Source organism: Perca flavescens, chromosome 4, assembly GCF_004354835.1.
Source record: "Perca flavescens isolate YP-PL-M2 chromosome 4, PFLA_1.0, whole genome shotgun sequence".
NCBI classification, from domain to species: Eukaryota; Metazoa; Chordata; class Actinopteri; order Perciformes; family Percidae; genus Perca; species Perca flavescens.
Window position 1 is genome coordinate 19,217,831 of NC_041334.1, and position 14,407 is coordinate 19,232,237.

A 14,407-nucleotide genomic window follows, 5' to 3' on the forward strand; every position below is an offset into this window, starting at 1 on the left:
CCCTACTTCTTTCGTTGCTTGGGCTAATTAACTAAAAAACCAAGCAGAGATTTTATATTATTCAGCAGCGAGAACTGCCATGTCTTGATCCAGAATCACCCAGAGACAAACATGGCGACTGGAGCCAGAAACAACCACAAGAGGCAAAAAAAAATGATGAAAAATAAAAAACTGCAAATCTTGTCTCCACTATGAGAGCACAAGGAGCTGGAAGCTTAAACAATGAAGTTCTCACATATTTTATTTTTTTCCAGGGCTACATTTTAATCAGACACAAAAGCAGTTGCAGGTCGGACTTGACCAGTATCAAGGCGGGGAGAGCGGTAGAGAGGAGGAAGTGGAAAGAGCATGCAAGAGGAGAAATGGGGCGATGGAGTTAAAGATAGAGGCTCGATTGTGAAGGTTTTGACAGGCAGGTGGCAGGTGAGAGAGGTGTAAGATGAAAGACAGTGAGAAAGACAGAGAAACAGACTGAGAGAGGTGCAAGGGATCTGTGACCAAATGATTCTGTGGTGTACTCGCTTCTCCCCTGAAATCTCCTGACCACTCTCCATTAAGCTCGAGTCCAGGAAACAATATATATAAAGAAAGTTGTGACATGGAAAACAGTCCCAAAACAAATCACAGCTTGCACAAGCGTATTGTCTTGCTTTCATCTCAATAATGCATCCCATGTAGCTCCTGAAATCCTGAAAGGACACACAAGAATGCAAGACTCCATTATTACAAAAAAAACATTCAGTCCCTGAGATTCTTGTATATGCAGCGGATTTCCGCAGGATTTTTTATTTATTAAGATGCTGATGTTCAGTGAATACTGAGGCTTACCAGAGGGGTCACCATTCTAACTGGGTTACCTATTTTTTTACTCTCACCCTGCCTCAGTTCTCCAATAAATCTAATGCATGTCTGAATTAATGCATTACAAGCCATGCTGGAGATATTAAAAAATGATAAAAAACTAATCCCTCCTCCACAGTCCCATCTGTGACAGGGTCCTCACACTGAGCTGACCCTGCGCGTTCTCTGCCGTCTGCACCATGAGTTATGATATTTGGTGTCGCACGGATTACACTTTAATATTTCATTACCTGCACAAAATTCTATAAGACGTTGTGAAAACCCAAGGATGTCTAATACCTTTTAACGATGTGCACTACACTCATATACAAATATTGTGTTGGAAAAAAGCAAAATAAATCAAAAACGTACATTTACAGCATATATAGAGGTAATTACAAATTGTCCACATAAACAGCAACAGACCAACACACACATACACAACCTGTCGTTTTCTTTTTTCTGCAACAATTCAGCACTCTGTGTGAGCCCATGTTTCGTTCATGCTTGTCTCTTGCACCAGTAAACACACGTGACCGCATCAGTATACACACTGCTATATCAAATAGCAAAAGTGTGAAGCACAGCGTGTGTTTTCTCCAAGGGGGAGCAGAGACTAGGCAACACATTGACCACAGGCAGCGGCGTGATGCCATATCTGATGGTCCCCGCCGAGAGCAGAGCTACTCATCATGCATGTATGAAACAAACACAGTGCCCATCATCAGGAGCCAAGCGTCCATTCTGATGTGATTTATTTCCAAAGCTCAACTCTGCTCCTCGTAGCCAGGAAAGAGAGAGAGAGAGATGGAGAGAGAGATATTAGCACACTGCTCACAGCACAGATGACTGGGGACCTCTCAAAGTGGAGCAACATCAGCAGAGCAATCCAAAGTAGGGCTGACCACTTTACACCCAGAATCTGCCCCTGCTGCTTTATTTATTAAGTCGTGCAAAAGAGGACAACGACAACAACAAAATCCCACTGGAAAATCAGGCGAACTAAACTAATTACTAAACAAAACAACAAAAAACTGTCTCAAAAAAAAAGCAGCAGTGTTTTGATTAGTCTGAATCAACGGAAGTACATTTCCAGAATAATTGCCTGACTATAAAAAAGAACACTTGGGTGAAAAGTCATCTACCACTTGTCACTTAGGCTTAAATTAAGTTTACATTTGGTAAATATTGGTCTGGATCAACGGAATTACGTTCTCAAAATCCCTTTGCTTAAGGAAACAACAACAAACTTTAAGCTAGAAAGCCACACTGAAAATGGCAAGTTTTGGAGAAAATGTGGTTGAATTATTGTAAAGATTTACAAAGAAAATGTTTACGGCATTTACTATCTAACTGTGACGATTTGGGATGGATTGCGGAGGATTGCTATGGACGAGGTACACACGGTGATATACTGGTAAGAGCAAATTACATTTAACCATGTATCCAGCTAATTTGAGTATCATTTTACCGTATTGTGTTCACAGTTAATTTAATATTTATTTTTTGCGGGGTACAAATGTTCCAGGAAAACAAGTTCCTTCCCGAGACAATTTTGCAGAGGCATCGTTTAAAGAAATGCAAACAACCCACAGCGTTTTATTCTCCTATCCCAGAATGTATCTGTGGTGTAGGTCTGGCAATGCGAGACTAGTTTTGTTTGACAATAACTTTTCAATACTATTATATGATCCCTGAGTTTCTGTACAATACCAAAATGATATATATTTCCAATGCCATACTTTGAGAAATACAAACTCCAAGGTTCTCAAATATTAAATGTTGTCTAACAAGACTAAGAATCTTCAGCCATCCTAGTGGCGCTGTGAGGCTGTAGTAATGGTGCATTCTTTTTGTCCACCGAAGTCGATCTACAAGTCGTTTTCCGGAGTTACGAACCGGAAGTTGCAAAAAGAACGCCACCGAGGTTGTATATACGACTCGTCAAGTCGTCTGAACTCAGAGGACCCCGAGTTCACTTTCAAAGATGGCTACGTTGTGCATCACACGTAGTAAACATTGTGGTTTTCTATAATTTTAAGCACTTTTGTCGTTGTTGTAACCAAATGAAGAAGTCGTACACATAGCGCTGTATACTGCTACCTATAGGCATGTCGTTACAGTCTTATTATGAGTTAAATACCGCCTAATTAGTTATTTTGTAGCTTGTGCAGCTGAAATTGGCTAGAGATGCTCGGTTGCTATATGACAACAACGGCTTAAGCCGAGTCTTGAGCAGACAGCAGAGCAGTAGCCTAACGTTAACGTTAATCAAAACGTAATTTTCATGTATCAAACTGTGAAATATATTTGTGTAATATGTCAATAACTGGGTGAATAGAATCCTAAATGTTAATGTTAAAAATGTTACAAAAATCCATCTTTTCTCCGACTCGTAGTATTGTGTGACAAAAAGAACGCAACAAACCGTTGCGTTCATCCATGTCGTTTTTCGACATGGATGTGATGTCACACTCAAGCTACTAGTCGCGATTACAAGACAAAAAAAACGCACCATAACAGTTGTGCTATGAGGTAAATGCTAACGCCAACATGCTAACAATGACAATGCTAACATGCTGATATAATGTTTACCGTGTTCACCATCTTAGTTTAGCATATTAGCATGAATTGCAGTTTTTGGCACTTCTGCATTGGCTTAATGTTTCAGCACCGAATTGGTAGGCACTCCAGAAACACAAATGTATGTGCACAAGTACTGAAAGAGTTTTTTTATGATATGTCCCCTTTAAGTTTGGCAACCCCTGCCCTCCGTTCAGGAGGACACGTTGCAGTGATGGATGTGTGCCCTCTTAGCAGACAGAGTTACAGGGCCATGACACACCCAACTGTAATGTCCCTTTATCGGCTGCAGCTAAGTGTTCATTTTCTCCTGTCTGCCATCATGGTCGTAGTACTTCAGTGGTAATTGCTGTGTAATAGATAAGCTCTTTGTCTATCACACCTTGGTCATGACAACATTAACAATCGGGTAGTTGTGTACCCTGCATTCCTGAATTTTACCTCTTGGTTGTATATGTGTTTATGCCTGTGCTTTGGGATAATTCATTTTATCAGAGCTCCATTCTATACATTCACGTCTGTGCCACATATATTTTCGGCAAACAGATTATGAGTAATATTTTCAAATTGATTCCTTTTCAGGCGTTATCGTCTCCTCGTGCATTCCCTTTTTTTGCCCCCCACAACTCCTCTCAGGAAGCAATTTTCCACAGTCGCTCCATAAGGCTTGGTGAGTCATACTCAGTACTAGTAATAATGGTAGCCCATCCATTGAGGCAGGCGAGGATGCATTAAAATGCTATGCGAGTGTGTGTTCTGCGGTATGTGTAGAGCTCAGTTCAAGACAGATCAGGTTTGGTTATCTTGACCTGGACCTCCATATGTGCTTTGCCTGCTCTGCCCTCATCCTCCTACCCTTCACTTGGGTAGAGAGGAGAGACAGAAAGAGGGGGAGAGCAAATGGAGGATACAGAGGAAACAGAAATTGAGTCAGTATGAGGAAAAATTATCAAAAAGTGAGTAGTGGACGTAGCAGTAGTGAATTCACCCATTGGTTTGTGAACTGACGTTTTGAAGCCTAGAGTTTGGCAATTTGGCCGTCGTCATCTTGGTTTTATTTGAAACCTGACATGACAATTTTTGACAAGAGGGGGAAGCTGGGGAGGTTGATTCGGCCAAGCCAGTGCTGTTTATTGCTGCAATGGCGCTGCGCTGCGCTAAACGCTAAAGGTACAGATTTTTAACTCTTCTGAAGTGAGTCATCGAGTGGCAGGCCCCCAGGAAGTGTGACGGGCTTTGAAGCAAATTGGACATAGTGGCCAAACAGTGAAATTGCATACATGAAGTTTCACAGACTTTGTGTTTCTCTATCATCCCAGCCCACCAACAACATCATCATCACCTCCTCCTCCACCACCCAAGCTGGCAGTTACATATCTAAGTAAGGGAAAGGTTTTAAGAAAACATTAACAACCCAACAGATTTCTTTAGTAGTAAACCCATAATGTTCAGCCTCCCTCCCCAATTGAATAAACACATTGGTTTAAATTCATCAGCTGAAGCGTGACTTAAAGCCTTCTAAAGATATGAACTTTAAACCACATGAAGATTTGATTGACATTATGCAGCAAGGTTTGTTGCTTTATTGCAAGTTTATTGGCAACCAAGCTCTTCAAAATACTAGCATTCACATAAGTTGTCCAAAAAACGTGAAAACATTGACTTAACAATATTTGATTAGGCTTTGTTTACCAGGAATGGAGTTTAGAGATTCTCAACTATGCAAACACAATCTGTGCAGCCATTTGGTTTCAGCATAATTTCATTTCATTTTCATCCCCTCAGTACATGTGACAAGTTTTATATGAAGGCACCATGAATGAAGCATTTTTAATTTGTTCATTCTGTCATTTGGTTCCACTGATTTCAAAATTACACAGAACACAAATTCAAAGACTTTTAAAGGGGTGATAGAATGATTATATAGGGTATTTCAACTGTTACTTAAGATCAGTGTTGGGAAAGTTCACTTTCTACAAGAACTAGTTCAAAGTTCAGTTCACAAATTTTAAAATGAACTAGTTCAGTTCATAGTTCATACTTCAAAATTTTGAACTAAGTTCACAGTTCCAAAAATTAACTAGTTCATAGTTCTTTTTTTTTTCCATATGTTGCTTCAGTTCAATGCGCCGTTTCAGGTTTGCTATGGATGTGACTGAAGTACGGATTTTCTTTTTGAAAGTTGGCGGGCAAAGTTTGCACAGAAATGTACGATTTTTCCCATCCTCACCGACCTTTAACCTTAAAACTCGTTTAAATGATCATACGACACCTCCTTGCTGCTTCATCGCCTCCATGCTGCTGTCGCCTCCATGCTGCTTTTTGTTTTGATGACACATGCGGCGGTGCGACACTGGTGGCTGGTGTTGCCAGATTGGGTGTTTTTATCGCTACATATTAACTGGGTTTTTGCCTGGAAGGCTCTATAAAAATCTGGCACCCTATTGAACAAAGTTAAACTGAGAGAGCGTCCCGTTCACAGACACCAGAATGAACGAGTTCACAGTAACGTTCATCAGGCAGTAATACGGTACGTTCAGTTCACGTTCGCCCAAAATATGAACACGTTCAGGCACAACACTGCTCCTAATAGAGTATGTAACATTGGTTGGGCTGAAAATGGCCTGGGTGCTATTCTATGGGCCCTTATGCATCCCTGTGTTTTGGCCCTATTTGGAACGAGAGCTTTTCTTCCAAATATGGTGTGCTCATGAATATTTAGATGAGCTGCGCGCTGATTGGTTGAGCGGACCACATACACATACATTGGAGACAGGACAGCAGGTCTCATATTTCAGACACTGCAATTTTTTGTTACTAAATTCACTTCTGAGACTTTTTTATGCAAGAAATCAACAATATAAAGCTCAAATATGGGCCATTTTACGAAAATTGATGGCTAATTGCAAATTTGGTAAGACGTGTCGGACGTCAGGAGCTTCACACAGTCTGACGAGACAGCGGCAGCCCGCTGTGCTCCATACCCAGGAGAAAGTCACCGTTTCTGGGTTACTGAACTACTGGGGCTCGGGGCTCCGCGGAGCTGGCCGGCTGCCAGCATAACTATAGTATATTTATAGTTTGAATTTCGTCGCGTCACTTATATTACAGCTACCCTAAGTTCTTACAAAGCTAACGCTTGTGTCTGATTTCAATTTAATGCATTTTTGTGAATTTGAGGGGTTTCGTTAGCTGCTAGTGTCCCTTCAATCCTGTGGGTAAAGGTCGCGGCTAGTAAGCTAGCTACACTTTTGGCATAACTATAATATATTTACACCTTGAATTTTATCACGCCACTTATATTACGGCTACCCTAAGGTCTTACAAAGTTAACGCTTGTGTCTGTTTTCAATTTAATGCATTATTGTGAATTTGACGGGTTTCGTTGGCTGCTAGTGTCCCTTCAATCCTATGGGTAAAGCTGCAGGCCCTGGAGCGCCGTCAGGGCCTCGGCATTTGGTAGTCCAGTAACCCAGAAACGGTGACTTTGCGCGTGTATGGAGAGAGCCATCTAGCTCACAGCGGGCCGGGGTCTGTGAAGGAGGACACGCCGAGCGGCGAGGCAGCACTGGCCGCTGTCACGTTAGCCTGCTGAGCTCTTGCTGAACTCCGACACACAGTCGGACAAAATTTGCAATTAGTCATCAATTTTCGTAAAACAGCCCATATTTGACCTCTACATAGTTAATTTCTCGCATAAAAAAGTCTCAGAAGTGAATTTAGTGACAAAATAGCAGACGAACAATGTATACAATTTCTGACCTATTCAGAAGACTACCTGCTCTCAGATCAGTGGTGCAGCCTATGTAAATGTTGGGGCGTGACAAAGGTAGAGACTAGAGCCAAATAAGGAGGAGCCATTTGCCCGTTTTCAGAGGCAGTTTCAAATTGTTAGATTTGCTGAGGAAAGAGGTGTCAATGGGATTTTGAGGTTCTATGTATGTCCTATTTACCCACAACACTGTCGTTATTCAACTATGACAAGGTAAAATCAGTTTTGCATTCTATCACCCCTTTAATTCAGCCAGTAAAGATAGTAAATCACTAAACACGTTTTGTTGTATTTGATCACTGCCATCATGCCATAAACTATTACTATATGAAAGACATTTTTGTACCATTTTATATTAACTTGAGCTTTCTGGAACACTACAAGAGCCCAGACGAGACACAAGGAGGTGGTTTATTAATATTGTCTGCTTCTGCTTCTCTGATTTCCATGTTTTTCTCACCAAAATAAAAGCTTCAACCAATTGCCAATGTTATTTGCAGTTATGTGAAAGTCCACCATCTGGCTTTTGACAACCAATCAACCCAAATCAAAGCAAGACTCTTATGACAGCTGGAGGCTAGTTTGTAAAATTAAATAGAAAAAGAACTTGTTTTTTATAAAATCCTGTATTTTCCTCACTGTCCTATTTAAAAAAAGCATTTATTTAGAAATAACTATGTATAAAGAGATCAAAGGAGAGCAAATACCTGTAGTAAAAGTAAAGCACTGTTAAAACGTCAATTGAAAAAAGTAACAGACTTCAAGAGTCAATAGATCATTTCACTTTGGTCAGTATAACTTTGTTTGTACACAGGTCCACAATTAAAGACCTGTACCACCTTCTGCTCAATGATTTGCAGATTCAGAGCACAACTTCACCGCATCTTCTCGCCTTCTGCTTCCATCACAACACTGTTTTCGAAGGGCAACGTTGCTGCATCCTGGGCTTGTGATTGGTTTAAAGAAATAGAAACAACCCAGAGCATTTTTTTTTACCCTAAGTATGGGCTCAGCCAGACCTTATTGCAGGTATAGCTCGTACCAGTGTATCACTGTGTGTACTTCGTCCACAGCAATCCCGCCAATTAAATCTTTACAATCATTTACAATCATTACCAAAAAATGAGGCAGAGGATGTTTAGGTACAGTTATTTGGTAGATTGAAATGGTAAAAATAAAATAAAATAAAAAATAAAAATAATTCCTTCAATAAAACTGTGGAAATTTTTTGATTCTAATTTGGATCTTGATTTTAAGACGTTTAAGGATTAAACCCTAAAATTTGTTCCAAAGCCAGTTGCATGTGAGGCAGTGGAGACACCACAGCCTCTCTTTCCAGCTGTTTCCTGTCTGCCCAAAGAAGTATGCTCTGCCTCTGCATTTTAACCTCTGACAAAACTGGTCTGCTTCAGACTGGCAAGAAAAGAGCCGGTTAGAGACGTTGAAATGTGAAGAAGCGCAGGACTTTAGTAAACGTGGTAGCCTGCCATCCGGCAATGGCAGGTGTTCTATTATACCCACACTGTACATCCGGTAAGCCATGCTACTCCTCTCTTGTCTTTCCCGCAGCAACAACACAAATAACACAAAAAATAGGACTTAAAAAAACTCTACTGTAGTACACATTTGAGGTACTTTACTTTGGTATTTCCATTTCATGCTGCTTTATACTTTTACTTTTGTTGTGCTTTTTATCGACAACATTACAGTTTCAGGTTTTATATACAAAATATATGTTTATAAAATATGATGCTAATTTTTGTCCATATGAGGACCCTTTCATCCAATTTATTTATCTATTATAATAACAGTATTATTAATAGGCTGATATTTATATCAAAATAGGCTATATATCATGATTTATTGTGGAAATCAAACAATATGTGAAATCAGACCTTCAGCACCACTATTTAGCCCGAATGGAATGATCCTCTATTTCATTACCACATTTACAGACGCTGTGACGATTCGACTGTGAGATTGGTAGTTGATTTAGGCTCTTTAGATCAAATCATCGAATAGTCAACTATACTCGATCATCATGTCATGCAATTGCTGAGTTAGGGTACTGGAACCTTTTTTGGTATAACTCAGGCACTAATGCATTGTTATAGATACCCATTAGCTATTGTACCTATTGGTTACCTTAACCAACTACAGTAAAACAGTAAAATGATACGTACACATGAATGTATCAGTAATAATAATCCAATAATAGAATAACTCTCACAGGGGTAATTCTTCTGCATAATTGTGTGTGTTTTGCTAATAATACTTACTTAAGTAACAGTTTTAATGCAGGAGTCGAACTTCAGATGGAGTTGTTTTTTTTTTATAGTGCACTGCTACTTTTACCTAAGTAAATGATCCAAATACTTCCACACTACTGGTGAGGATTCATTCTAAAATCACTACAGAGATTGATTAAAAAAGTGTTAAATGCATTTTCTATGCATGAAGAGAACCAAACACCCACAACTGGCCCGTTCAGCTGAGAGAGCAGCAGCAGCAGCTGTGAATATGTCCTGGGTTTCTCCTCCTTTGTGCCTTAAAAATAATACCATCGCCTTATCAATAATTTCAGACATAATGCTCCTTTCTTGGATCCTCGAGCTGTCAGTCAAACAGAGGGTGCACACATTGTTTGTAACTGAATTTTGGCACCATAGTATTTATTGTTGAGCCTGCTCTTTGTCTCCATTATTATAACAGCATCATCTAGAAATTGCAGAATAGTAGTGTGATTATGATGCAGTTATACATACATACATACATTATACATACTCAACTTTGTCTTTAAATAAAAAAGAAATGTTTTAGATAATCACCAAAAGTGCAATTATGTTTAGGTTAACAGTCCTAAATGAGCTCCACAACCTGAATAGTGATGACAGATGCTTGTACAAAGTAGAATATACACGCGTTTATAACAATGTTTTATTTTACATTAGTCTAAAATATATGACATCTTCAAACATTTAAATTAAATTCCCCTCTCCTTAAGGCTAATACAAAGCCTGAGGTGGAACTGTTCACTGCACCAAGCAAGTGATAACTCATTTTAAAACTAATGGGTTGTCAAAAATGGGGCACAGGGCTGTTGAAAGGGGAGAAAACAAATTAAATAAAAATGGATCGTTGCTTAACCTTAAGCAAACCATGTTAGAATCCATTAAAACACAGGATGAATATGTGCCCTTTATTTTTTTAAAGTTAAAGAATGCTTTGATCTCTGGGAACAATTTCAGAGGCAATAGATAGAGCAGTGATTGTGATTGCTTCTGTCATGTTTCAACAGATTACATATCTAATCGTTCATGAATAGAGAATATAATTTGCACAGATTACAGACCAGTGGTGCTTCCTGCTTGTTAAAACTGGGCCGTTTGACAGTTTAGATGATCCACAGATGGACAGATGGATGGACAAAAAGACAGCAAGTGGGAGGGAAACCACCAACCACCTGGTTTAATCTGTGGTGGGAAAACAACGTGTCCTGCTGTTTTGATGGCTCAAAAAACAATTCTCCCTTACAATGTCGTGAATATAAGTGTGTAACGTGGGCACGAACATGAGGCATGGAAACACACTCAGTTGTATTGCTAATGCACATTTTACAGGGACAGAGACTGAAATGCAAAGCTATGGAGAATATATGATTGCAAAGGAAGTAGGATATACAGTATAATGAAATTAAAGTGACTCAGTTGGTGTAATATCCCTGGGGTATATACAGTAGCTAGTTGTTTTATGGGGGGAGATAAGAGGATTTTGTCAGGTTGAGATGCCAGCTAATGCTATTGTTCCAACTGGGAGCATAAAACAGCAAAGAAGCTTTTCACACATCTTTTCTTCTTTTGTAGTGCCGTTACTGTAGATGAGACGAGGTGAAAAAAATTTGAATATTGCAGAGTTGGACATCATATGCAGGATTTACAAATACAAATATATATATATAATGTGACACTCACTCCTATCAGAGTATGTTAAAACCATTCATTTTTCAAAACACATTAAAAAAAAATCCATAAAATAAGTTGACATTTTAAATGCAGTTAAAAAATGATTATAAATGATAAAGTTTGAAGGTATCATGAGGATTCTTTGTCTCCCCATCTCCTCCTCCTCTTCTTCTTGCAAATGCTCACTTATGCACTTGTTCTTAAACAGACCTCTAAGTTGCTGTAAATGGCCACTAAGGCTGGGGTTTGATCCAAGAGAGCATTAAATTAAGTTAAAGAGATGGTTAATGTTACCTTTTCTTCCTTCCCCTTTACTGATTTATTTTTCTCTGACTCCTCTCTCCTCTCCTCTCTGTGTACCAAATGTTTCACCTGCCTTCACTTCTTCACTGCCTCCTTTACCTCTTCACTTATTAATCCTTCAAGCTAATAGTTCTCCCAAGGATGTAACATGTCATATTATGTCAGCCGAATCACTGCCAACTACACTGCATACAAAACAAACAAGACTCTCATCCCTCCTGACTTCTTCTTCTTCAAAAAAAAAAAAAAAAAAAAAACGATCCAACACAATTTCAAATGGCACATTACTGAAAAGCATGGCTGATATAATCTAATACCAAGTCGATCCTAATACTTGAACCGGAGTCCACTCGCATGCGGAAGAGGCACAGCACTTTGCAGAAGAAATGATTTGTATTCAATCTCCAAAAGAAGCATAGGTGTTATTACCTGTCATAATACAACCTAGCCCCAATCTGCCAGCAGCCAACAGGGTGTTTGAAAAAAATCCCACGCTATATTTTGGGAGAAAATGCCGGAACAGTGAAGGTTCCCCACTCCTCCGCCCCCTCAGCTCTTTACAGGTCTAACACTAAACAAGTGATGCTCCTCTGCTATTAAGACTTGTTCCACACTTTCAGGGCCTTGTAGAAAAAGAAAATAGCAAGATTAAAAAGTCTTGTCAAACCACAACAATGTTTGACAGTCTCATTTATTTAATGTTTTAAACTTTATTTGAAGACACAGCAAGTGGTTTTTAATGGAAATCAATGTGGGGGAGATGATCCCTAATGGAACAGGAGGAGAAAAAAGAGAACAGGAACAGGAAGGAGGAGAAAAATGAAGGAGACAGAGGTGATGAAGAGGAAAAAGAGGAGAATCATGGTGAAAGGTCATGTTTTTTATTCTCTATTGCTGAGGCCAAACACATACTGAGTACAGATGGTGTGTATGAGACATCCTTCTATAGTACTCTGTTGTATTGTGTTACGTGTGGATATGTACTGTATATATATATATATATATATATATATATATATATATATATATATATATATAATAACTAACTACATTATTACTGTCAGTGTAAAGCAATCAGGAAAACACAAATCGAATGCGCAAACAGCCAACGATGAGTGTGTGCGCGCGCGCACACATACACGCACGCAAACACGCATTTAACCACACATAATCAGCAGCTGCAGCAGCATCAGAGCCAAACTAGGCGTACACACTCTTTGCCATAGCGATGACGAGATAATAAAACAAGCCACGGGCGTGTTTCAACTTCTGAAGAAAAAATTAGAAGAAGTTGCTGGCAGCGCAAATAGATAAATAGATAAGTGGGGCTGCTTAACTGGGAGTAAAGGGGAAACGCTCAGACAGCAGAAATCTGCGCGTTTGAAGATCGGGGAAAAGTCAAACACCCGTTTATTCAAACTAACAAAACAAAATTAAGACAAAGAAATACGCTTATTGCGAGTTGTTTGTAGTCTAAACAGCTGTCATTAAGATATTCAACTTCAAATCAAGATCCAGGGAACACAAATGTTATAGAGATCCTGCAAATAACTAAACTATTTAAAATCTCCAGGTCCTGCTGCGTCTGATTCCGTAAAAAAAAACCTTTATGTGACCCGATAAAAAAACATTATGTACGTATCATTTTTATTTTTCCCAGCGGAGTGATTTCTAGGAAACTGACCCTCTAAAAGGGTAAGGCAGGTGTTTCTCTCCAAACGCAGCACCCCACATCTCTGTGGTTGGATATATGAAAGAGTTTTAGTTTTTTTTTCCTCCCACTCAGGATGATAGTAAACTCACCTTCCGTAGGATCCACTGGCACAGGAGAACTATGGTCCAACCGAGAACCTGCATGTCACCTTCCTTGTAGCGGACCACCCCGAAAAACTACACGTCTCCGCGGCTGAACATATAAAAGAAACACCGCGGAATCCAAGCAATCCCAACAATCAAGCGACAAGTAAAAAGTATTAGGAAAGCAGAAAAACACGCGTAAAGTTGTTTGTTTGTTTAGTCAGTGTCACGGGGGTCTCTACAGGCAAACTTTGAGCGGTGGCTTCAGTGGGTCTGGTCCGCCTCATGTGGCACATCCATGGTGTTTGTTTCCGCTCATGCTGGACGTTTGCTGGAAGTTTGCGCGGAGACCAAGTCAGTTTGGAAGGCGGAAGCAAAGAGGGGATTTCATTGAAGATCGCCAACGCTTCTTGTGTTTTTGGGATACTGACTGGTTGATTTTCTCTCTCTCTCTCTCTCTCTCCCCCCCCCCCCCCCTCTCTCGCTCTCTCTCTCTGTCCACGCGCGCGTCACGGCACACAGCAGCTCTTGTTTATTCGCAACCACACTGACCAAAACTGCATGTATGATATTTTGTCCTGTCAATGTTTAGATAATGACTATAGTCCTCGAAGTTCTTAACCTGAGAGGATGAGATTATGTTTTAGACTCCAAATAAAGTCTAATCCTCTAATAACTAATTGAGCTTGGCTTAAAATATAACTTTCATTCATTGTTTTCTGCTAGAGCTGAAACGACTACTATTAATGGAACGACTATTAGTTTGATAATTGATCATTTTTAAGTCATTTTCATCATAGTAAATTTAATTTATTTGGGTTTTTACTGATGGTTGGACAAACAGGCCCCATTGAGCTCTGTGGAATTGTCACTTTTTTAACCATTGTAATGTGTTACACAAGCTACACACATTGTTTGTGTTAGCTGGTCAAAATTGACCTATGATTTAACTCAGCCCAAAATACTCATAAAACAATGATTATCATTCAACAGTTTTTTAGGACGTTTGTAACTTTTTGCCTATAGGTCTCTCAATCAAAACAATGGATGGTAAACACAGACTTTTGATGACATCGTGGAACTAGCTATGTGAGTTGTAGTTTTTATTGTTAAACACCATCGCTGATTAGAATGCATCTTTTCACGGAAT

The 14,407-nt window shown here is 39.5% G+C and overlaps 1 protein-coding gene across 3 annotated transcripts in view; it reads right to left on the reverse strand.

Annotated features, from left to right (window-relative positions):
* The window catches only part of nxph4 (neurexophilin 4), a 47,933-nt gene extending 34,245 nt beyond the window's left edge, over positions 1-13,688 (reverse strand). The window contains exons 1-2 of one of the 3 annotated variants that reach the window (XR_003692418.1): positions 13,264-13,688; positions 9,872-11,066 (exon numbers count right to left, since the gene is read on the reverse strand). Coding sequence is in view for 1 of the 3 variants with exons in the window: in XM_028576278.1 (XP_028432079.1) it covers positions 13,264-13,317 (54 nt within the window). In the remaining 2 variants the exon portion in view is untranslated. Of the gene's footprint in view, positions 1-9,871; positions 11,067-11,127; positions 12,084-13,263 lie in introns of those variants that run through there. The other 2 variants (XR_003692417.1, XM_028576278.1) reach the window with 2 other exon arrangements.
* Between the last annotated feature and the right edge of the window lie 719 nt (positions 13,689-14,407).